Source organism: Rana temporaria, chromosome 13, assembly GCF_905171775.1.
Source record: "Rana temporaria chromosome 13, aRanTem1.1, whole genome shotgun sequence".
Taxonomy (NCBI): Eukaryota; Metazoa; Chordata; class Amphibia; order Anura; family Ranidae; genus Rana; species Rana temporaria.
In genome coordinates this window covers 89505479-89531678 of record NC_053501.1, presented here as the reverse complement: position 1 = coordinate 89531678, position 26200 = coordinate 89505479, and the positions used below count along the sequence as shown (strand labels likewise).

Genomic DNA, 26200 nt, shown 5'->3' with positions numbered 1-26200 from the left:
GTTGTCTTACTCCAAGTTGTATAGGCTCGAAAGCCTACTACAGATTAGGCATATTAGGTAATGTACATCTCTGTAATGAGAAGGTGTGTGGTCTAATGACATCAACACTCTATATCAGGTGTGCATAATTATTAGTCAATTTCCTTTTCTTTGTCAAAATGGGCCAAAAGAAGGATTTGACAGACTCTGAAAAGTCCAAAATAGAGAGATATCTAGCAGAGGGATGCAGCACTCTTAAAGTTGCAAAGCTTCTGAAGCGTGATCATCAAACAAAAGAAGCGTGTGGAAAAACAAAGGTGCAAAATAACTGCCCATGAACTGAGAAAAGTTAAGCGTGCAGCTGCCAAGATGCCACTTGCCACAAGATTGGCCATATTTCAGAGCTGCAACATCACTGGGGTGCCCAAAAGCACAAGGTGTGCAATACCCAGAGACATGGCCAAGGTAAGAAAGGCTGAAAGACGATGACCACTGAACAAGACACACAAGCTGCAACGTCAAGACTGTGCCAATAAATATCTCAAGAAAGATTTTTCTAAGGTTTTATGGACTGCTGAAATGAGAGTGAGTCTTGATGGGCCAGATGGAAGAGCCCGTGGCTGGATTGGTAAAGGGCAGGGAGCTCCAGTCCGACTCAGACGCCAGCAAGGTGGTGGTGGAGTACTGGTTTGGGCTGGTATCATCAAAGATGAGCTTGTGGGGCCTTTTCGGATTGAGGATGGAGTCAAGCTCAACTCCCAGTCCTACTGCCAGATTATGGAAGAGACCTTCTTCAAGCAGTGGTACAGGAAAAAGTCACCACCCTTCAAGAAAAACATGATTTTCATGCAGGACAATGCTCCATCACACGTGTCAAAGTACTCCACAGCGTGGCTGGCAAGAAAGGGTATTAAATAAAAAAAAGTAATGACATGGCCTCCTTGTTCACCTGATCTGAACCCCATTGAGAACCTGTGGTCCATCATCAAATGTGGGATTTACAAGGAGGGAAAACAGTACACCTCTCTGAACAGTGTCTGGGAGGCTGTGGTTGCTGCTGCACGCAATGTTGATGGTGAACAGATCAAAACACTGACAGAATCCATGGATGTCAGGCTTTTGAGTGTCCTTGCAAAGAAAGGTGGCTATATTGGTCACTGATTTGTTTTTGTTTTGTTTTTAAATGTCAGAAATGTGTATTTGTGAATGTTGAGATGTTATATTGGTTTCACTTTTAAAAATAAATCATTGAAATGGGTATATATTTATTTTTTGGTTAAGTTGCCTAAAAATTCTGCACAGTAATAGTAGTCACCTGCACACACAGATATCCCCCGAAAATAACTAACACTAAAAACAAACTAAAAACTACTTCCAAAAAAATTCAGCTTTGATATTAATGAGTTTTTGGGGTTCATTGAGAACATGGTTGTTGTTCAATAATAAAATGAATCCTCAAAAATACAACTTGCCTAATAATTATGCACTACCTGTATACTTCTAGCATCAATACCATATTATGGTTCTACAATCTGACAGGTGTGCTTTATATGTTGTCCATTTTTATATCTACATTTTATTGTTGAAATGTTATTAATCATTGTGCACATATTTACCTTCCTGAACGAGGCTCACAGGACCGCTCTCTTCCTCCTGCTCTTCTGCTTGAGAAGTTGGGGTGGTGGGGGGGGGAAGCTCCTCAGCTTGCTCCTCAGCAGGAGCTGGGGTTGGGGAGTGGGAGGGCCCTGGCTGCTCCTCTTCATCCATCTCCTCCTCTGCCGCATCCTCCTCTGCCGCATCCTCCTCCTCCTCCTCATCGGCCTGGCGCCTTCTGCGCTTGGCGCGGACAACTGGCATTGGAGCTCCTATAATAACACAATGTTCATATATTATAAAAATGTTTTCTAATGACGTATGCAAATTCTGTGTACTCTGCTGTATTGTATATGAATACAAATTGATTTATATAGACAGTTAACCAATGGGACAATGTTATATTAAAGGGTCTTGTGGGCACTACAGGGGACTGAGCGTGAGCTGGGATGCAACCATGTTAAAATGAGCTGTTTTTGTCTCCTTTGTTTTGTTCAGACCATCTCATGTTAAAAAAAGGGCCTGATGGAGCACACGGGATTACTATAACAACCCCACTCCTAACACAGGAATTTAGTGGTAATCTATATATATATAAAACTCAACGTGTGTGTGTGCATAAATGTATGTATGTATGTATGTATGTATGTATGTATGTTCCAGCATCACGTACAAACGGCTAAAGATATTTATATGAAACTTGGCACACAGGTTACTTATATGTCAGCCACAAACATAGGATAGGTGGTTTAAACCTTACCCACCCCCACTTGCCATGGTCGGGGTTTTTCTTTAAAGTCCCATGCAAAGCAATGGGAAAATTATGTTCCCACATAACTTCTGTGTTCCTGTCTGCTGTCCCATGTCTTTTTTCAACAGTACTATGAATACCTTGGCTGGTGCTGATATATGTTAGCACAACATGGCATCTTGGTTAACAACATCTGACCTTACATGAATTACATATGACCTTACATAACTGTCACCAAAGGAGCTGCGGTGGCTCCACGCGATTGCCACTGCACTGACAAGTGATTCACCTCTGCAGCTAGGGGTTCGGATCCCGCTCTCGGCTACCTGTGAATTGCGTTTGGTGGTCTCAGCCCCGCCCCTGGTGGGTGTGCTATGCGAGGTTGGGTTGGGAGGACCCCCTCACACCCGCCATTGCCAACCGGGGCATGGAGAAAGGTGGCAGATTGCCTCTGGGGGAGGCCTCCCAACTCCTGCAGGCCTGCTCCTCTCTCTTTCGAGTTCACGCACAAAATACACTTTTTAAAAAAAAAACATAACTGTCAACAATAACTTACCTGGATGATATTTAGCCCGAAGACGTCTGACCTGATCCATTTGGCGCCTCTTCAGGTCAGACCACTTCTTGACAATTGCATTGTGGTCGTGTTGGCCGCCAAAGTCAGCGATTAGGGCGCTGACCACAGCCCTTTTCTCTGGCTGCCTCCGCAGCTTATCGTATCCTGTTTCCAGGAACTTCTGCAAGATGAAGAACAAAGTATATTGTAATACTTCTGTTGACAGCCTTATGGATATATGACGTAAATGTATGCTATTCAACAATTGGAAGCATTCTCGCCTTATTAATCAATGACAGGGGTAACATGAAAGATTTTATATCCTGCCATTTCGGTCGCCACCTTTTTTGCATAAATATAGCAGCCATTATCATTTGCATAATTATGAATATATTATTAACAACACAGGATACACGTATAGGGGAGATATGCGTTGCTAACTCTTTTCCCTGTCAGGAGCCTAACGCCCCGGGGGTCAGAGACGGGACCTTTTCGGAGGGCCACTGACGTATGTACCCGTCGCAGTTTTTTGTGATGTCACTCTTTAGGTGTGTGCACATTTTTCACTGCATCCGGGTGGAGTTTTTGGGTTGGGTTTTGCACGCCACAGGCTTTTCAACAGGAAAAAAACAGCTGGAGGCAGAATGGTTGCAAAACACTACGGGTTTGTTACCTAACTCTGGGTTTCAAGACCAGTCCACCTCCAGCTGTTGCAAAACTACTACTCCCATCAGCCACGGTCTGTCAGTGCATGCTAAGAATTTTACTTTTGCTGCATCTAGGGTGCCACAGTTTAGAGACCCGTGCATAAAGGCCTGAAAAATGGGGGCCTGCAGAACTTACAATACTAGAAGTGCCAGCATTCCCAGGCATGCTGGAAGTTGTAGTTCTGCAACATCTAAAGGGCAATATGTATTCGAACGTCCTTGGGCCTTGAGGACACTGAAGTCAGGACGTTCGCATACGTCCTATGTCCCAAAAATTTTTAAATTCATTATGCTAAATAACAAGGAAAAGTGCCTAAATACACATTTGCCAACCAGGGTGTCTGCAGCTGTCCAGGCATGCTGGGACTTGTAGTTTTGTAAAAGCAGGAGACACATTTTTTGTGAAATACTAATATCTGATCATATATACTAACTTTTAAACTAGACTAAAATGCTGGGCTGGGCTGGGACTTGTAGTTTTGTAAAAGCAGGAGACACATTTTTTGTGAAATACTAATATCTGATCATATATACTAACTTTTAAACTAGACTAAAATGCAGTTGAAGATGATGAAATAACAGTGGTCAAAATACTTACACAAATCGGCAACTTTTCCTCAGACTTAGTGAAATTGCTTCCAACCATGTTGCTGTGTGATTGCGCTGCGATCATAAGTTGGAAACTGGCAAGGCTCCAGGAAATGGTCGCGTGTTGTTCGCGCAATTGCGCATGCGCGATCGAAAATCGCAATCGCAATATGTATTTTGGTTAAAATATCATACATATTCGATTTCAGAGTGCTGCTACAGCAGTTTTCGAAATATCTGCAATCAATTTCGCATTCGCATGTTGCGATATTTCGATAACATATCAGGAATATTCTGAGCCAATCAGAGCGCTCCTCCAGCATATCTCGAAATTGCGCAATAAATATCGCATTCGCATGTTGCGATATTTCGATAAAATATCAGGAATATTCTGAGCCAATCAGAGCGCTCCTCCAGCATATCTCGAAATTCCGCAATAAATATCGCATTCGCATGTTGCGATATTTCGATAAAATATCACGAATATTCTGAGCCAATCAGAGCGCTCCTCCAGCATATCTCGAAATTCCGCAATAAATATCGCATTCGCATGTTGCGATATTTCGATAAAATATCACGAATATTCTGAGCCAATCAGAGCGCTCCTCCAGCATATCTCGAAATTCCGCAATAAATATCGCATTCGCATGTTGCGATATTTCGATAAAATATCACGAATATTCTGAGCCAATCAGAGCGCTCCTCCAGCATATCTCGAAATTCCGCAATAAATATCGCATTCGCATGTTGCGATATTTCGATAAAATATCACGAATATTCTAAGCCAATCAGAGCGCTCCTACCGCAGTTATTAAAAAAATCGCAATTATTTTCGCATTCGCAATAGCGAAAAATCGCAATCAATTAATTTCGATAAAATATCACGAATATTCGAATTTAGCGAATATATCTCGAATATTCGAATATATATTCGAGATATATCGCGAAATCGAATATGGCATATTCTGCTCAACACTAATGAACATATGGTGCACTGATCTAAATGAAAGCGCTGAGTCACTGGCTTGGCAGACAGTGTGGTTGAAAACTTTCACACACAGATCAATGTATCAAACTGAGAGACAATCACAGAGCTATCAGTTCTCAAATGTAATAAACATATTGTCCCCTGATCTGAATGAAAGCGCTGAGACACTGGCTTAGCAGACAGTGTAGCTGAATTTTCCACACAAAAATCAAATGTATCAACTGGGAAAAAAACAATCACAGAGCTAACAGTTCTCAGATAAATGGATAGTCCGCTGGTCTGAATGAAAGCACTGGATCGCTGGCTTGGCAAACAGTGTAGCTGAATCTTCCAAACAGAAATCAATGTGTCAGCTGGAAATCAATCACAGAGCTAGCGATTCTCACAAGTTATAAGCATAAACAGTAAAGGCACTGGATCGCTGGCTTGACAGATAATATAGATGAATTTTCCACACAATGATACTTCAGCATGCAGGAAAATATGATTAAAAAGCGGGCAAGGCGGCCCCTTACCATAAAAGTTGGATCTCTAAAAAGAGATCATAAAGGCAAATGGTAAGGATTCCTTATGACCGGAGAAGTGCAGGGGAGGAGGATCCGTCGTCACAGGTTCCAGGGAACACTCACGATCAGCTCAGCGCCACTCGATTACAAATCTCCCGGGTATGGCATAGTCAGCAAATGTAATTAGAGGAAAAGAATAGGCTTCATAGCGTATTAAGTTTTTAAAAAGTTCATAGAAACCTCTATTAAAAAATGTTGTAGTGGACATCAAGGTTCAGCAACCACATTTTCCATAGAAACAACGATTAAAAAGAGGATATCCAATATCTATCTGACAAAAACTCATTGCAGCGTTCGGTAGTTACCGACCTGCTATGTAGTGGCTGTGTCTGATAATAGAGCTTCCATCCTACGCTGCGTTTCACCTGATAAGGCTTCGACAGGGAAAGGAGGCAGTATCAGACACATCATAAGCGGCTTGTTTTATAAGAGCGACACCTGGTACACAGGAAATGAGCCTGTGTCCCCAGGTAGTTTCAGAGGACTGAGCCCTTTGCTACAAAGAGGAAAGTATGCACCCAACAATAAAAATTATTAAACACAGAAAATTAAATAAAGCATCACGCTCCCCTTTGCAGCAAGTGCTAAAAAAGAAAAAATAAGAAAATGGATCCTCACTCATAGGTTAACCCTATATGGGACCAGCTGCTGCGGTACCCGATATTAGAGGTAATAGTGATCCTTTAATCTAAACAGACATATGAATAATTTTTTTTGAAATGTCAGATCCCTTCAAGACTGCCTATGCTGATGCTGAGTGACTATCCTTTTCCTCCTCAATGATCATGCTGATGGCTTGTAAGAACATTTTTGGTTCTGGGCACCGCCACCAGTGGCTAAGGCCCAATTTTTCTGCCCCTGTTTAACAGGGGCGTGTAATTACAATTTTTGATGCAGTACTTTGCAGTGGGCTCATTCCTGCGCTCCAACTAGAGTATCTGTGAGGGGTTGCAGTGTTGTGGCACCAGTGGCTAAGCCCAATTTTTCTGCCCCTGTTTAACAGGGGCTTGTAATTACAATTTTGGATGCAATACTTTGCAGCGGGATCATTCCTGCGCTGCAACTAGAGAATCTGCGAGGGGTTGCAGTGTTGTGGCACCAGCACCAGTGCCCAAGGCCCTAATTTTTCTGCCACTGTTTAACAGGGGCGTGTAATCACAATTTTTGATGCAATACTTTGCAGCGGGCACATTCCTGCACGCCAACTAGAGTATCTGTGAGGGGTTGCAGTGTTGTGGCACCAGTGGCTAAGCCCAATTTTTCTGCCCCTGTTTAACAGGGGCGTATAATTACAATTTTTGATGCAATACTTTGCAGCGGGATCATTCCTGCGCTGCAACTAGAGAATCTGCAAGGGGTTGCAGTGTTGTGGCACCAGCACCATCACCACTAGGGTTGTCCCGATACCACTTTTTTAGGACCGAGTACAAGTACCGATACTTTTTTTCAAGTAATCGCCGATACCGAATACCGATACTTTTTTTAAATGTGTCCCCAAATGCAGCCATGTCCCCCACATATGCAGCTATGTCCCCCCCAGCCATGTCCCTCACATATGCAGCCATGTCCCTCACATATGCAGCCATGTCCCTCACATATGCAGCCATGTCCCTCACATATGCAGCCATGTCCTTCACATATGCAGCCATGTCCCTCACATATGCAGCCATGTCCCTCAAATATGCAGCCATGTCCCTCTAGCCATGTCCCTCACATATGCAGCCATGTCCCTCACATATGCAGCCATGTCCCTCACATATGCAGCCATGTCCCTCTAGCCATGTCCCTCACATATGCAGCCATGTCCCTCTAGCCATGTCCCTCACATATGCAGCCATGTCCCTCTAGCCATGTCCCTCACATATGCAGCCATGTCCCTCTAGCCATGTCCCTCACATATGCAGCCATGTCCCTCTAGCCATGTCCCTCACATATGCAGCCATGTCCCTCACATATGCAGCCATGTCCCGAGTCCAGCCATGTCCCGAGTCCAGCCATGTCCCCCATACCCTTGCCGCCGCCGCATGGAGAAGATCACAGCATTCATTTGAATAGCTGTTTTGCCCGCGCGTATAGACACTCCCCCCTTGCTCGGGATTGGACAGATCACGATCACCCATCCAATCCCGGGCAAGGGGGAGTGTCTATACGCGCGGGAACACTACAGCTATTCAAATGAAAGCTGTGATGTTCCCGCACGGCGTTTAACCCATGCGGCGGCTTTCGATGCGGCAGCGGCGGGGGGAAGTATTCTATTTAGGTATCGGGGGTATTTGCACGAGTACGAGTACTCCCGCAAATACTCGGTATCGGTCCCGATACCGATACTGGTATCGGTATCTGGACAACCCTAATCACCACCACCAACAAATACCCAATTTTTCTGCCCCTGTTCAACAGGGGCATGTAATTACAATTCTTGATCTAATATTTCACAGCAGGGCCCATTCCTGTGCCCACCAAGAGTAACTGTGAGGGCTTACAGAGTTGTGGCACCAGCACCACCATCACCAACAAATGCCCAATTTTCCTGCCCCTTTTCAAAAGGGGCATGTAATTACAATTCTTGATCTAATATTTCACAGCAGGGCCTGCACCCACCAAGAGTAACTATGAGGACTTACAGTGTTGTGGCACCAGTGCCAGCACTAAAGGCCCATTTTTTCTACCACTGTTCAACAATGGCATGTAATTAGAGTTCTTGATATAATAGTTCACACAGCAGGGTGTTCCAGCGCCCACCAAGACTAACTGTGAGGACTTACAGTGTTGTGGCAACACCAACACCTAGGGCCCAAATTTCTGCAGAGTATATACGGCAGGCCCCTACTTTCAAACATCCAACTTACAAACGACTCCTACTTGCAAACGGAAGGAGACAACAGGATGTGAGAGGAAATCTACCCCTAGGAAGAGAAATTCTCTTCTGTAAGAGGTGTCTCCTGTCCACTGATGCTTTATCACCAATCCTTGTTTCTGTAAAAAAAAATCAATTTTCAAAAAATCATTTGTCATTGGGACAGAAAGTGAATTGCAATCTTCTGAACAGATGCACATAGACAGCAAAACAAATGTTACAGGGGTGATAACCCTTCTCTATGTTTTCAGAAAAGCATAAAAATAGATGTAGCGCTACCCCCGCAGGAGCCGCTGTTTGATTCAGGATCGGCTTTCTAGGTTACCTTCTTGACTTGGTCTAGGGGTGACTTCTGTTAGTGTGAATAAAGAGCAAGTGTCCAGACACAAATTCAGTTTCAAAGCTTTATTCCAAGGCCCAAACTGGCCAACATCAACAGGGCACACGATAGGAAAAAGGCTGATGAGCGTAGAGGAACTTTAGTATCAGGCCTTTGGATGTTAGGAGAGAGCAAGTCTGCTCTCAGCAATGATGCAGATCAATTCGTCGCCACCCAATCAGGGTGGGTAAAGTGCCCCCGGACAGGCAGTTATCTCAGGCCTGGCAACCGGAGCGTCACTTGCAAAAAATCACTGGGAGGATACAGGCCTCTGCTACAGGGCCTCTGCCACAGGCTGGACAATTTAGGATTTAGAAAAGTCAGTTTGAGTAGATCCTCCCAGTTAGTTCAATCAATGTCACCCACTGACAGCTTGAGCATACCTGTCATACGGTGCGGTGACTGGATCCCCGGTGGTTCGTCTAGGCCATCCGGACAACCTCTGGTTCTAGGTTCTCCCGAGCTAATTCCCACCACACAGCTCCCAGCTTGGGATCCTCTCAGGAACAGTTTGGGACCCAGCAAGCCGCTGGGGTCCCTCTCTAATTAAGGTGCACGATGCATGACCTCCGCATGGCAGGACGCGGTGGCAGGGCCCATGGATGCGCGTACGCTGAAGGTGGGTACCGCACCTGGAACTCGGGACCCGCAAGAACAACCCGCCAAAAGCGGCCGCCACAGATATATCCCCCCTCCCAGCATGCCCAACGAGGGAAAAACCCCCCTGATTGGCTGCTGAAAGGAGGTGGAACCCCCAGAACCCCTCTAGCGCCAACTGCCGCCCAGGGGTGTCAACGCACCCCTGGCGCGCAGACTGACCTACAGGACCGATTCTGGAATTTGGCAGCAGCCTAAATTTCCATAATTCGTGAATGGGAGTGATTAAGCCTCCCATTCCCCACTAATTTTAGTGTAGCGCCCGTACTGAAAGTAGGGGGGCGCTACATACTCCTCCCACTTGAGTTGACACTGTCTCCAGTGTCCAAAAGCATTCGATCCCGAATGCGGGCCTGATACTGAACAACAGGAAAGTAAGAGAGGAGAGAGAAAAAGAAAAAAGAGAAAACGGCATTACATTTCAATGTTCATGACATACACACATACACAACCCTGTCATCAGACTGCCCATTCTCCGCAGTGGACAGGTGGGTCCAAAAGAAAAAAACCTGTATGTATAAAGAAAAACATGTGATACACACAAAAAAACAATGTAAGACACGCATCCTAACATGTTACTATGATCATAATTGTCTAGGATCAGGGCTGCACGCTCGAACCTGAACGCGAAACCTTCTCCAAATAGCATAAACCTGCAAGTACTGGTAAAAGGCATTTTATGCAGAGGGAGAGAGAGAAGAAGAGGAAAGGGAAAAAAAATTGAATCCACACATCAGTAATGGCATTGGCCCAGATTCAAGAAGCACTTGCGCCCGCGCAACCATAGGTTGCGCGGCGCAAGGGCTTACTTGCTCCGGTGTAACGAGTGCTCCTGATTCAGGAACCTTGTTACACCGACTGCAGCCTAGGATATGACAGACATAAGCCTCCTTATGCCTTCATATCCCAGGCTGCATTCTTGCGTTGGCCACTAGGGGGCGCGGCCATTGTGATCGGCGTATAGTATGCAAATTGCATATTACCACCGATTCACAAAAGTTGCGTGGGCCCTGAGCACGCAAGGTACAGAGTTTCCGTACGGCAACTTTAGCGCAAGGTTGCTCCTGCTGTAGCAGGGGCAGCCAATGCTAAAGTATAGCTGCGCTTCCCGCTTGTGAAATTAAAATTTCACGTCGTTTACGTAAGTGATTCGTGAATGGCGCTGGACGCCATTCACGTTCACTTAGAAGCAAATGACGTCCTTGCGACGTCATTTGCCGCAATGCACGTCGGGAAAGTTTCCAGATGGAGCATGCGCTGTTCGCTCGGCGCGGGAGCGCGCCTAATTTAAATGATTCCCGCCCCCGGCGGGATCATTTACATTAGGCAGCCTTACGCCCGGCTGTTTAGCATATCGCCCGCGCAATTTACGGAGCAACTGCTCCGTGAATCGCGGGAAAAACGCAATATTTGCGTGGGCGCAGAGAAAAATATTTGCTCTTTGCCCACGCAAATATTGCTCGGATCTACCTGAATCTGGGCCAGTGTCTCTTAAAGTAACAGTGCAGAGCACTGCCCCTAATGGTTAGTGCGCTGGTACTGCAACAGTTCACTTAATTAAAAGGAGAAGAAAAAAGTCACAAGTGTGGAAATAGCAGCAAAGAGAAAAAAAAAAAAAAAAAAAAAAGAAGAATAGTCCTTCTTTTCCAACCAGATCTTCCAATGCTGTACCTCCAACGTTCACAGACCTCCACTCTAACTGACTGAACCCACCCCCCAGAGAGTTCTGCACAAAAGAAGTCTATGTGGTTCTGGAGGAGTTGGGGGAATAGGGGAACTGGGACCATCCAGGAGAGTGGGAACAGAGTTCTTGTCCAATGTTCTCGTAGAACTAATAGGTCACGCAATGTCCGCATGCTTTCTACTTATAGAACCGGGGGTAAGGTAACCAAATAACATTCCCCTCAGGCGTGGTAGATTTCACAGTGAAGACCTGGTCTTCTCTCCCGGGACTCTTTAACACAACCCTGTCCCGGTAGATGTGTTGGCCCCGGCTCCAATCACGGTAACACTATTTAAACCTTGTCTTCAATTGGGGCGCCCATGGATTAGCCTCTCCTAAGATGCGGGGCACTTTCAAATGCACCCAAATGGCATCTTGGCACCAAACCTCTTGCTCCTGATCAATTCGGCAAAGGAGAGAGGGTGGCACATATGGGTATTCATACCCGTACTCAGCGGCGACCTTCCGATCCACCACACACTGTAGGTAAGCCAGCCTGGGCAAGGTGTGTGAATCACCACATCCCGGCAACACCAAAGCGTCTGGTGCTCTCTTCAAAGCAGGAGTGGCGCGGGGCAGTGGGGCGGCAAGCATGGTAACGGACAAAGGGCTTAACTCTCCGACCCCCCGAGTCAATTTCAGAGCGTCTTCAGACGGCTGGCAGACTTCGCTGGATTCACTCCGGCCGGAGTGGGTCTTTCCTTCCTGGGTATCCTCGGAAACGTGAGGCGCCTCAATGTCTCGCGACCCCGGGAGACAGGACTCGAGAAGGCGATCAGAGAGATTTCCGTCAACAATCATAGATTCTTCCGGTACTGAACTAAAGTTCGTTAAACGCCATTCTTCCGGCGGTAAGGAATCTAAGGGCTTGACAACCGGAGAACTTTCCGGCTGTTCTGCTGGGAGACATTCAACAGGTAGGTCTCGACCACGGCTGTGGGAGGCTGCAGTAGGCCCCTCTTGGGCGGGCTCGTGCCACTCAGAGACCACTGAGGAAGTTTCGACCGTCTCCGAGGGGGTATCGCCCTGGGTGCTTGTCACATCTGACGTACTCGTCACACTAGACAGAACACTTTCTAAGTCTGGGCTTTCTCCCAGGCTTACCTCCAATGAAGTAGATGGCGAGGTAGCCGAGGGTAAAGTTAGGGTGGACGACACCGAGATCACATCCGAGTCCCGGACTTCCACGATCACTACCGATGGAGAGGACTCTGGCCAGGTCGGCTCCTCCTCTGCCCTGAGGGCGGCCGTAACGACATTCACCCGGTACTCCTTGGGGTCCTGTTTGAGTGAAATGGCCACAAACAAGTAAGTCCCGCATCGCTGACACCTGGCAAAGGGCTGCACTTTCACAGACAGGTCCTCGCAGCGAGGGCAGGCCAGGCCCAGCATCTCCGTTCCTCTGCTAGATAGGAGAACAAACTGTCCTTGCGCAGACAATCGAACACCCGTATCGGTCACCGGTACCCTTGATGGTGCAAATATATTGAAAGTCCCGGTTGATGGGGTAGGTGAGTTTTGTTGCGGGGCAGCACCCCCCGGTTGCAGGAAGGTAGACATTTTCACACGGCTCTTCCCTTCTCGGTAGATGGGCGGTGCGCCACTGCTTGGCGTGAAAAGTCTCTGTGCACATTGAACGCAGGGGAGGGTGGCTCCTCCCACTTGGAAAACTTTCTCAGGCACGTTGCTGGCGCGTGCTGAACTGCACGCATGCCCAGTCTCAGCAATGTAAGGTTAACTCATTCACCTCTGGACAGTTTTCACACACCGGCAAACATTCTTCGCTCCTTAGTAGATCACACTCACACTTTCTTTGGTTGTCAATGACAACAGCCGATAATCTCGGATGAGCCCCCACGTGTAGCGCTACCCCCGCAGGTCCTGCTGTTTGATTCAGGATCGGCTTTCTAGGTTACCTTCTTGACTTGGTCTAGGGGTGACTTCTGTGAGTGTGAATGAAGAGCAAGTGTCCAGACACAAATTCAGTTTCAATGCTTTATTCCAAGGCCCAAACTGTCCAACATCAACAGGGCACACGACAGGAAAAAGGCTGATGAGCGTAGAGGAACTTTGGTATCAGGCCTTTGGATGTTAGGAGAGAGCAAGCCTGCTCTCAGCAATGATGCAGATCAATTCGTCGCCACCCAATCAGGGTGGGTAAAGTGCCCCCGGACAGGCAGTTATATCAGGTCTGGCAACCGGAGCGTCACTTGCAAAAAATCACTGGGAGGATACAGGCCTCTGCCACAGGCCTGCCTCAGGGCCTCTGCCACAGGCTGGACAATTTAGGATTTAGAAAAGTCAGTTTGAGTAGATCCTCCCAGTTAGTTCAATCAATGTCACCCACTGACAGCTTGAGCATACCTGTCATACAGTGCGGTGACTGGATCCCCGGTGGTTCGCCTAGGCCTTCCGGACAACCTCTGGTTCTAGGTTCTCCCGAGCCAATTCCCACCACGCAGCTCCCAGCTTGGGATCCTTTCAGCAACAGTTTGGGACCCAGCAAGCCACTGGGGTCCCTCTCTAATTAAGGTGCATGATGCATGACCTCCGCATGGCAGGACGCGGTGGCGGGGCCCATGGATGCGCGTACCCTGAAGGTGGGTACTGCACCTGGAACGCGTGTCCCGCAAGAACAACCCGCCAAAAGCGGCCGCCACAGATATATCCCTCCTCCCGGCATGCCCAATGAGGGAAAAAAAAAACCTGATTGGCTGCTGAAAGGAGGTGGATCCTCCAGAACCCCTCTAGTGCCAACTGCCGCCCAGGGGTGTCAACGCACCCCTGGCGTGCAGACTGACCTATAGGACCGATTCTGGAATTTGGCAGCAGCCTAAATTTCCATAATTTGTGAATGGGAGTGATTAAGCCTCCCATTCCCCACTAATTTTAGAGTAGCGCCCGTACTGAAAGTAGGGGGGCGCTACATAGATTTTATGGCTGGAGCTACACTTTAAAAAAGTACCAGTTCACAATTACAAACAGATTCTTTTTTTTTTCCTCAAACAAAGGTTTTTATTGAGTAAATGTGGACAACATCATACAAAACTCCAGAGCACAATCATAAATGAAATCACAAGGAATAATACACGTATAGCATGACATAACACTTTGCCAAGAGCCACTCAGTATTTCAAAATCCCCTAAAGCCGTCCCCCACCCTGTGGGCATATACAAATATTCAGGAACCAGTCAATCACAGACCTAGAATAACCAGTCATACACAAGATCTATCGGGGCTAGACCCGAAACATTGAGCCACTGGGCCCATAACTTATTATATTTACCGCTGGTCCCCCTTCTCTGATACACCACCTTCTCCAGCCTCAAAGTGACCCCCATCTGTTTAATCCACTCCTGCACTGTAGGTGGGTCAGTGTCCTTCCAGTGTCTCAGTATCACTAAGCGAGCCTGGAACAGGGCTCTACCAACAGCCTGTCTAGGGATATCCTCTACTAGGAGGCCCTCAGTTATCCCCAGCAGACAAACCTTGGGCTCCAGGGGAACCTGTATCTGGAAGGCCCCATTAATAGTGTCAACAACCCCTGTCCAGTACAGGTGGAGCTTCGGGCAGCGCCACAGAAGGTGGATGAAATCCCCATGGTCCCTGCAGCACCTAGTGCAGCAGGGGTCTACCCCCAATCCCATACGTGCTAATCTGGCTGGTGTGTAGTGGACCCTTAGGAGAATGTAGAGTTGCGACAGTCTGTGTGCCACATTCAGGGAACACGTGGGGACCGCCTGCAAGGCCTCCTCCCACTGCTCATCTTCAAACGCTCCCACATCCCATTCCCACTGAGCCACCGCCTTAAGAGGGGTACCCGGTAGGAAGAGATTTAACAACATAGCATAGCAACTGGATATAAACCCCTTATAGGTGGACACCCCAGACAGGAAGTTAAAGACCGGTGCCGAGTCCATGGACCATATATCAGCTTCCCTCTGTGCGTAAAATGCGTGCTTGAGCTGTAAATAATAAAAGTGCATGGACGCTAACAGCTGAAAGTCTGCCCTGAGCTCTGGAAAGGACCTCAACCGGCCTGCTCTAACTATGTGCGATAGCAGGGATATCCCATACTGTTTCCATTTCAGACCGTACGGTAGTTTAGCTATTTCCCGGTAGTATAAGTTATCCCATATGGGGCTGTATTTAGTAAACCCTGTCACCCACTGCAGCATCCTAACCTTGTTCCAGATCTTCTGCATGAGTGCGTATGTGGGGAACCGTTTGTTAGATTTCGCGTATTGCAAGGCCTCCAATCCCTCCATCACCTCCCCCCCAGTCGTGAATCTGAGCAACCGAACCGAGGAATCCCTCAGATTCAGCTGCAGATCCCGTTGAGGGCCTACCACCCTCGCAATATGCTTCACCTGGGAGGCCAGATAGTAAAGCCAGGGATTGGGCAATGCCAATCCACCGGCCTCCTTTGGACACTGCAGTTGCTCAAGTTTAACCCTAGGGGGTTTCGTGAGCCAAATGAGAGAACGAAAAATTGAATTAATGACCCTCAACTTTTTCAGAGGGATGACCATTGGGGAGTTGTGGAGTAACTGTGGCATAAGGATCATCTTTATCAGGTTCACCCTCCCAACCGGTGACAGTTTTAACTTGCTCCATACCTTGACCCGATCACGACAGCGAATAATCAAGGTGGTGAGGTTGAGACTAACATAGTTCAGTGGGTAACCTGAATGCCGAGGTATCGAAAATATTCAGAAACGGGGATGTCCAGTATTGTCCCTGTGGGCTGAGGGGGCCGACGGTCAAGCAGAAGGAGAGAGGACTTAGTCCAATTGATAGTCAGACCCGAGTATTCCCCGAACCGTCGCACTACAGTCACGGCCTCTGTTAGCGACTTGGAGGTATCTCCCAAAAGCAACATGGTATCGTCCGCATATAGCATGATCTTCTCGTGCAGGTCTCCGTAATGGAATCCCTGAACCAAAGGATCGGCCCGAATCATGGCTGCCAGGGGTTCAATGGCCAGGGCAAAGAGGAGGGGAGACAGTTGGCAACCCTGCCGCGTGCCCCTGTGTAGATTAAAAGTGCGTGAGACCCTCCCTCCCTTATCGCTGCCACCGGGGATGAGTATAGGAGCTGGACCCAACTAATGAATCCATCCTCAAACCAAAATTTCCGCATCACCGCCCAGAGATACTCCCATTCGACGCTGTCAAACGCCTTATTGGCGTCAAGAGACAGCAAGGCTCTGTCCCCCATGTTGTCCGCGCGGGATTGCATATTGAGAAAGAGTCTCCTCAAGTTTATCGCCGTTGATTTCTGCGGCATAAACCCGGATTGGTCAGAATGAATTATAGTGAAAATGGCCCCATTCAGTCTGACCGCCAGGACCTTGGCGAGAATCTTTACATAATTTTGTAAGAGGGAAATTGGTCTGTAGGACCCCGGGTCAAGCGGGTCTTTGTCAGGCTTCAAAATTAGGACAATGTTCGCCCTGGTCATAGACAGGGGAAGAGTGCCCTCCTACCTTGCAGCATTAAACACCTTCAACAGGTGTGGAAGTATCAATTCCCCATATTGTTTGTATATTTCCACAGGAAGACCGTCATCTCCGGGGGTCTTTGAGTTAGGCAACAGGCTGGTCGCCATCTGTAATTCACCAAGGGTCAAAGGGGCATCGAGCATCTCCCTATTGGAGGCCGACAACCGCGGTAACTGAACGGGGTCTAAATATTCCCCCAGCGAGTCCAGCGAGTATGTGCTCCTGGAGTCATACAGGGAGGAGTAGAACCCGACTAGTTCGGCAAGGACTTGGTCAGGGGAGTTCGTCACCCCCCCTCCAGAAGTGCGCAGCACCCCTATAGAGGGAGACATCTGCTGGGCGTGGGCAATAGTTGCTAACAGGCGACCAGTATGTTCACCCTCCTCATAGAATGCCGCCTTTTGGAAAAAGCGTTTCCTCTCCGCCCCTGAGGTCGTGATCCGGTACAGAGCATCCTGCGCCGAGAGCCACGCCTCCCTATTCGTGTCAGATGGGTCTGCAATGAATGTGGCCTCCAGATTCTCCGCCATCCGTTCCACCCTCTCTTTGTGCATTTGTCCGTCCCTTGATGGCCTGAATCTCTGTGATAAATAAGCCCCTCAGGACGGCCTGAAAGGCCTCCCAAGTGACAGCTATGTTTTCCGTGTCAGCATGAATACGCCAATATTCCTCAATGCGGGCCTCTATGTGTTCGTGGGAAGGGAAAAGGCTCAACCAGAAGGCGTTCATCTTCCACTGGGCCTTGGCCACCGCGGAGAAGGGACGCACCTCCAAGGATACAATCAGTGGAGAATGATCCAAAACACTTCTCAGACCATACGCCACGTCTAAAACATATCTCTCAGCAGCATGAGAACACAAGCATAAATCTATCCTAGATAAGCATGAGTAGCTTTTAGAAAAACATGAAAATTGTTTTTCCCCTGGGTGTCTAGCCCTCCAAGGGACCCTCCACCCCACTTCCTCCACCAGCTTCCTCAGGGCCGTGTGGCATGTCCCCCTCCCCCTCCTCCCGGTGGATGTTAATCCATGAGAGGTCCATGTAGCAGGTGAAGTCCCCGAAGGCAAATAAAGGCACCTCCGGGAACCGCACCTGGAACTCAACCAAGGCCCTCAGCACCTGATTGTTGTACGGGGCAGGCGGGGGGGGGGGGGGTACATACACAAAAGCAAGAATACATTTAAAGGCAAACAACTTGTATAAAAGAAAAACATATCTCCCTTCAGCATCTATATCAGTGTTCAGCTCCTCATAATCCAGTAAACTATGTACCATCACACTCACCCCCCTTGAATACGAGGTGTGAGTGGAATGGTACGCCGTGCCCACCCACCGATATCCCAAACAAGACACAGAGTCAGGGGTTAAATGAGTCTCCTGAAGGGCACAAATAGCTGGCAACTGTTTCCTCATCAAGGATGACACCATAGTCCGCTTCAGCGGGTCCTGCAGTCCCCGAACATTTCATGATAACACAGTGACCGCCGCCATCAGGGGAGTTGAGGCATATCTCTGAATGGGGAAAAAACACCGCCACCCCATCCACCCGCCTCCCACCCAGTTGAAGGTGCTGGAATGGTAATCCGGGCTGGAAAAAGGGACAGGGCAGTCAACCAAGTGCTGGTGAAAGAATGTGATCTCCCACAATAAGAAAAAGAAAAGTGGTAGTAGGCTCTGGAGTGAACTGGAATTAGGTAGCAAACCGAGATGCACAACCGTGCATCAATTAAATCTCTCTTGTTGCAGGCCATTCGCCTGTAGGGGGTATACACCCATCTGCCCGTAGGCCCTTTGTAAGCTCAAACTTTGGGGCGCCAACAGGCAACTCCGGCAACCGTGGGACAACAGGTCCCTGAAATCTTCAAGGTGGCCAACATCTGTGGCAACAACTTCAGCAATCATCTTCGCTGGGTGCGTTAGTAACAGCATTTCCGAACTTGCATTGCAGAGCAAAAAAAAGGAAGGGTATTGTGTGTTTCCAGCAGTTCCCTCATCTGAGGAAGCAACTTAGGCAGGGCAAATAGTATTCAATCAGAGTGTCGGTCATCTTCCACAGGAGGTCTCCGAGCCTGTCGGAGTGCCCCTTCATTAGCATCCAGCCAGTCCGGGGCATCAGCAGGGTGTTCAAAAAAGTGAGCCTGGCCATTCAAAATTACTCGAAGTCTCGCAGGGTACAGCATAGCATATGGTGCCTGCACCTTCTGCAGGCGGTTTTTAATCTCTGTGAACCGAGCTCGGCTCTTCTGTACTGCGGCAGAGAAGTCCGGATAAAATGAGACCCGCGTGCCATTAAACTGGACGTTCCTCTTTTCCCTGGCTAGTCTCAATATTATTTCTCTGTCCCTGTAATTTAAGAGAGGTTTGGGCGGGAGGGATTGCCCGGCGGGAGAGGCCTAGGTGGCACTCTGTGGGCCCTCTCAACCGCATATAAATGTGTAAAAGCGTCTTTGCCAAACACATCAATCATCCACTGCTCCACAAACTGTGTGGGGTCTGTTATGTACTGGAACGTACCTTGTAGCCAGAGCCTAGTGTGCAGGAAGAGGCCTCTCTTACAGCCCCGGCTCTGGAGCTGCTGGAGTGGGGACAGCAAGCTCGGGAGCGCGGCAAGGTAGGAGTGCCTGGTGATGACAGCAGTCCGGCACTGTTGGTGGTCCTTCGGGACGGTGGGTGCAGGAGACAGCGTCTCGGGAGCTGGTACAGGCACTGGATAGCAGGAGCTGGTGAAGCAAGCCGGGTTAGCAGATAATCAGGTGGTTAAGGCAAACGTGGTCAGATTCAGGCACAGGGTCTGGTAACGGTGGGCAGGAGAGCAGAGCGGAGTCAGAGGCAAGCCAGGGGTCGGAGTGGAGAGGGTCGGAAGGTCAGACGGAGCCGGGTCGGTTAAGGTTAACAGGTTACAACAGGTCACATGTTTCACTGATACAAAGCTGCAGATCAGACAGCAAAGTGTCACTGCAGCTGCTCGCTTTTTAAAGGCCGAGTGGCGCCAATCGCGCATTAACGAGCACACGCGCGTTCACGCCGTCGCGCGCGTGTAGTAGGCGCATGCTCGTGCACATTTGGCGCACAGATGCGTGCATTTGGTACATAACTGTGTGCATATGGAACGCGCCTGCGCACATGAATAGGTGACTGATGCTGATTCCGGCCATTAGCATGTGTGCGCATGCATGCACGCCGGAGCCTATTGGCAGGTCCCCGACAGGGTCCCGGCCCTCCCCCTTTTCTGGTAGTCCCACTATGCGCATATTATTGCGCCTAAGGCGGTTCTCAAAATCTTCTGCGCGCATATCAACGGCCCTGGCAAGCCTCGAGGTAGTCTGGGCCTCTCTGATCAGTGGGGGCAGCTTGTCTTCTAGGTCTCTATTCCTCCCCTCCGCGGCTGTGGTCCTCTCCCTCATTTTCTGTATATCATGCCTGATCAGGCTCACCTCCTCCTCCAAACTCCCAAATCTGAGCTGCAGGCTATTCACCGAGGCTGTGCATTTATTCACTGCCTTCAGTATGGCAGCAAGTGTGGGCTGATCTCCCCCCTCCGCCTCAGTGTCATTGGCATCCCACTGCAGGCTGGAGCTGCTCCCAGCCTGTTCCAACAAGGCCCCCGCTCCCTGCACATCCACCCCCTCCTCCATTTCAGTGTCACTGAGGGGAGCGCAATCATCCATGGGCTGTGCGTCTGCTGTACTGGGCTTCCCTGCCAGCTTCTGGGCATAGTACCTCATGTCTTTGGGGGGTCTCTGGGGACCTCTTTAGCCTTTTTCAGGGTTTTACTCACCCCCTCCTTCACCTTGTCCCCTCCGTGCGCCTTCTGAGCTGATGGTGGAGCGACGCCATCTTTGAATTCCTGCATCGGGTCGTCTTGCTTCTGTCCCCGGGTCATCATGCCCTCCCACAGCGTTCAGATAGCAGCCGAGTGATGGGGAAGTGTTCCCCCTGCCAGCAGAACCGGAAAAAAAAACGGGTGTTATAGGTGCCGGAAACCACATTCTGTCAGGATTACTGCGGAGCTCTGTGAACCTGCGTCCGTTCACATGCTGTGCTGGCCACGCCCCCATTACAAACAGATTCTACTCAACAACAAACCTACAGTCCCTGTCTTGTTTGCACCGCCTGTATACTGCTGTTGAAAGTATATAGGGCCAAATGGGCTTGTAATGACCTGGGGGGAGGGGGGGGGGAAACCCATGCTATTTATCTGAATGATTTTCATCCATATTGCAGGGACCAGTTATTACATTAAAGCCGCAAGCAGTTTTAAATTTATTTTTTCTTATAGTAATCTCATTTTGTGCAGGGACAGTTCTAAACACGTGCCACTTTACAGGCATACTATAGACACCCAGCAGGTACGATATTTAAAGCGGAGGTTCACCCTAAAAAACAACTTTCTACCATGCCATTCAGTATACTAGCGTCAGCTACAGTATGCCTTTATTTTATTTTTTTTGCGCTGTGCTCACAGTTTAATGCATTAGTTTTGTTTCAGACTAATTAGGTGTTCATATGAAGAGGGGAACATGATTGACGGCCGTCTATGGCGCGTCACGCTTCCCGAAAATAGCCGGAGTAGGACTCGGCTCTTCACGGCGCTATACGGCGCCTGCACACAGACTAGGAGCTGACTGCGCAGATGCCATGAAGAGCCAAGTCCTATTTCGGCTATTTTCGGGAAGCGTGACGCGCCATAGCCGGCCGTCAATCATGTTACTCCATCTTCATAGGAACGCCTACTCCCTGAGGGAGTCTGAAACTTAACTAATGCATTAAACTGTGAGTACAGCGGGGACCATTTTTTTTTTAGGGTGAACCCCCGCTTTAAAGGAATTTTTCTTCCTTTTTTTTTCACTTTAGGCATCATTAAAATAACTGCTCCAGAAAAAACTATTGTTTTTAAAACTTTTTTTTCCATTGATTCATGTTCCCTTGGGCAAGACCCGGGTTCTCAAACCCGTTTTCTGACAATAACTCATCCCTACCAATGAGGAGGGAGAGTCCCGAACAGCCAAGACTCTCATGCAACATTGATGGATTGAGATGGGGCTTAGATAAGTATTAGGGGGCAGAGGGGGGCTGCTGCACACAGAATAATTTTTATGTTAATGCATAGAATACATTAGGATAACAAAAACTTCTGCCTTTAGAACTACTTTAAATGGACTCTGCCTGACCCAAGATGACCACATGAAGTGGCAGCATCCAATAGGATAGATTCCCCAATGACCCAGGAAACCATAGAGGGACCCTGTTTCTCTTGACTTCCTCTCCAACAACAGTGCCACTGCAGGAAGCGCCACCTGCAGTGGAGAAAGTAGACTGCACATGCCTACATTGTACACTGTGGCTTAAAGCAGAACTAAAGTCCTGCTGTTACATGCCACAAGCAGGCAGGCTCTTTATTGCAGAAGAGGCATGTAATGTATCTCCAGCCATAAGATATACCTACCAACCTGCGAACAGCTCAGCTTACAGCACCTGCCCGATCCTTGTGTTCTGAAATGATTTGCTCTTGCATATGCAGAGGAGTGACATCATTCTGCCCCAGCCAATGAAGATGGCCAAAAACCAGCACCCATAAGATGCTGGCAAGGGATGGGGACCTTGGGATCAAAGGTGAGTTAGTTACTTTAAATACTTTAATAATGAAAATAAAAATTTCCTTAGAGGCAGTGTACAATTTCCGAACCTGGCCAGAGGAATGAACTTCCACACATGTGCAGGAGTTAAGTTATCCAGGCCAGACCAATCAATATGGCTGAAGATTCAAACCTGGAAGAAGCTGACAACGAAGAAGCTTGTGCATTGTTAGTGCTGCTTTAAACGCTTCAATACGTCCAGTCATATATATATCCTGGTATAAAGGCAGTTATACCAGGATCATTACTGCAGCTACAATCATAATCCTTGAGTGGGTGATTCTTCACATTGTAAAAGCAATCCTAGGGTCTATACAGCTACTGGATTGCTTTTACATGTGCAAAGGGGTCCTGCTTCCCTCCTGCTTGACACATGTGAGTTATCACTGCAAATGTCAGAGCGAGAGCAATCATTTTTAGCATCAGACCTCCTGTGTAACTCTAAACTAGTAATCTGTAAAGGCTTTTAAATGTAGTAATTTTATGTACTGTAGTTTGTGTGCATAATTTTAAAGGGGGACATGTTTGGTATCTGTTTACTCGGTGTAACATCATCTTTTATGTTTTATCAAAAATTGGGGTATTATATTATGTTTGTGTTCACTAAAATTCATTAGAGTGTATTTATCCCAATAAAAACGCTGCGCAAATACCTTGTAACATAAAAAAATGCAACACCCACCATTTTATCCTCTATGGTCTCTGCTTAATATACATAATGTTTGGGGGTTCTAAGTAATTTTCTACCAAAAAATATATGATTTTTATATGTGTAACACTACCCCCGGAGGAGCTGCTGGTTATTTGGGTGGCACATTTACCTCGTGGCTCTTCCGAATTCCTACAGGTGCATGATGCATTTAGTAGAAGTAAAGGAATGTCCGCAACAGGTGCTCTTTGCTGTGCTCTTTATTACCCAGCCGGGTAAATACAATAAAACTTATGGTGAGGAAAATAAAGTTGAAGGAAGAAAGGAGAATAGCAAATTCAGGCGTAGTGATATGGAAACAGTCCTACTCCCAAGCGTAACACTTCTCTGCACCACTCCTGCTTGAGTGGAATAAACGTACCTGGACAGGCCTCTATCACTGACCTAGCAGCCGGAGTATCACTCGGACATTTGAAGGATAAAGTCCCTGCCACAGACCCTCCTTAGTGAACTTGAACTTAAAGGGGTTGTAAAGGTTTGCTTTTTATTTTCTAAATAGGTTACTTTAAGCTAGTGCATTGTTGGTTCACTCACCTTTTCCTTCGATTTCCCTTCTAAATGTTTTTTTCTTTGTTTTCTTTGTCTGAATTTCTCACTTCCTGTTCCTCCTCAGTAAGGTGTTCAGTAAGCTGTTCTAAATGACTTTCCACCGCTCGGATGATGTTGGAAAGCTTACTGAGGAGAAACAGGAAGTGAGAAAAAAAAACATTTAGAAGGGAAATCGAAGGAAAAGGTAAGTGAACCAACAATGCACTAGCTTAAAGGAACCAATTTAGAAAATAAAAGACGAACCTTTACAACCCCTTTAAGGAAAAGTCTCTCCCACAGACCCTCCTTGGTGAACGTCAGGGAGACACCTCTGCCACAGGCCCTCTCTGATTGTAGTTACGGAGGCAATCCTTCTTAGGTAAATTACGCCTGGATTTTACTTCAACTTGTCACCCAGGTACCGACTGACAGGTGATCAATCCCTCAGTGTCCGGCTACCTTGATCCCCGGTGGTTTGTCGAGGCCCTTTTGGATCGCCAGCTTCTCAATGGCGCTCCTCAGACTGACTCCCCACCAAACAGCAGTACAGCTTGGGATCCTCAAAGGTGGGAACCCAGTCACTCACTGGGTCCCTGTCGCTGCTCAGATGTTCCAGGCCAACATGGCCCTGGAACCAGGAACACCGCATGGCACGCACGCCCCGGCCAGGTAGGCCATATCGCTGGGGCGCCGTGATGTGGCCACCCTAAAGGTGGGTGCCACACTGGATGAAGGAGAACCAGAACCAATGGTGTCTGCCCCATAAATACCCTCCCCCAGCATGCACAGCGAGGCTAAACCCCCCTGATTGGCTGCTGGGGAAGAGCACCCAAACTTTGACTCCACTGCTTCCATCTACCGCACAGGTGTGGGAAGGACACCCCAGCACAACAGAATAAGCCCACTGTTTTGCACATAACAATTTGGATCAGAGTTTAACTAAACTTATTTGATGAACAGCACAAAGCAACATTGTGACAGACTCACCCGGGACATCCCAGGAGATGCCTGAGAAATTATATATTGGACTACCTTAGATGGTATTAATATGTAATTATTATCCACAACATATTCCAGGATATCTGTAAAGAACTATTTACTCTTTGTTGATTCTGAACTCAACTGGTTAATTGTAAGAGTGACTCATTCATACTGTTGGGACACATATTGTTAGATGCTAATGTCCTCACCTCCAGCCATCTGTTTTCTGTGCTAATTGACCCTGCTATTGTGTGAAGATGTCCTGTGTTTACACTTATAATAATGTGTATTGTATAGCAGGGGAAGGAGGAGACGTGACGTCTACTCTGAAAGGTCATATCTATGAGTCGCCTAGTCTGGGTAAATGATTAGTTAATTAGCTCATGTTAATTTATGTTATGGTTACCTCCTCTAACTGTATATAAGATTGTATATTTGGTTCTAATAAACACTACATGTTCAGCAGACAAACAAGTATTGTCTCGTTGTGTGCTTGAGAGCAGCTGGAATATCTGATATCTATATCCAGACTGATAGGAATCGGTATATGACGGAAGCACTCAAGCGGAGTGTGGGACATTCCGTTACATGTTTTAGCATTTAAATAAGGCTTGATGTCCGTTATTGTTTTTTTTTATGATCATCATTTTTCAGTTTGTTGTCAATATTAACAAAAAAATGTAATAATTTTAATCTTTTTTAAAAAAAAATGCATTTTTTTTTTCTACAGCAAGCTGAATCATCTGGGTATATTAGTGGAGATACAGAGAAATTTCTAAAAGGCAAGTAAAATGATTACCACATATATACCACATTTGCAATTTTTTTACACAAAAGTTTAAACTACTTAACCACTTAAGCCCCGGACCTTTAGGCAGCGAAATGCCCAGGCCAGGTTTTGCGATTCGGCACTGCGTCGTTTTAACAGACGCGTCCTTTTTTCCCCACAAATAGAGCTTTATTTTGGTGGTATTTGATCACCTCTGCGGTTTTTATTTTTTGCGCTATAAACAAAAATAGAGCGACAATTTTGAAAAAAATTCAATATTTTTTACTTTTTGCTGTAATAAATATCCCCCAAAAACATATATACATTTTTTTCCCTCAGTTTAGGCCGATACGTATTCTTCTACCTATTTTTGGTAAAAAAAAAAAATCGCAATAAGCGTTTATCGATTGGTTTGTGCAAAATGTATACCGTTTACAAAATAGGGGATAGTTTTATTGCATTTTTATTCATTATTATTTTTTTTACTACTAATGGCGGTGATCAGCGATATTTTTCGTGACTGCGACATTATGGCGGACATTTCGGACAATTTTGACACATTTTGGGAGCCTTGTCATTTTCACAACAAAAAATGCATTTTTATTGCATTGTTTATTGTGAAAATGACAGTTGCAGTTTGGGAGTTCAACACAGGTGGCGCTGAAGGAGTTAGTGTTCACCTAGTGTGTGTTTACGACTATATGGGGGTGTGGCTGTCGGACTGACAT

At 47.2% G+C, this 26200-nt stretch overlaps 1 protein-coding gene across 1 annotated transcript in view; it reads left to right on the top strand.

The window, feature by feature from the left end:
• Nucleotides 1-25493, top strand: part of LOC120920072 (receptor-interacting serine/threonine-protein kinase 3-like) — a 103888-nt gene extending 78395 nt beyond the window's left edge. The window contains exon 4 of the mRNA XM_040331986.1: nucleotides 25434-25493. Coding sequence (XP_040187920.1) covers nucleotides 25434-25493 — 60 coding nt within the window. The remainder of the gene's footprint in view (nucleotides 1-25433) is intronic.
• Nucleotides 25494-26200: the final 707 nt, after the last annotated feature.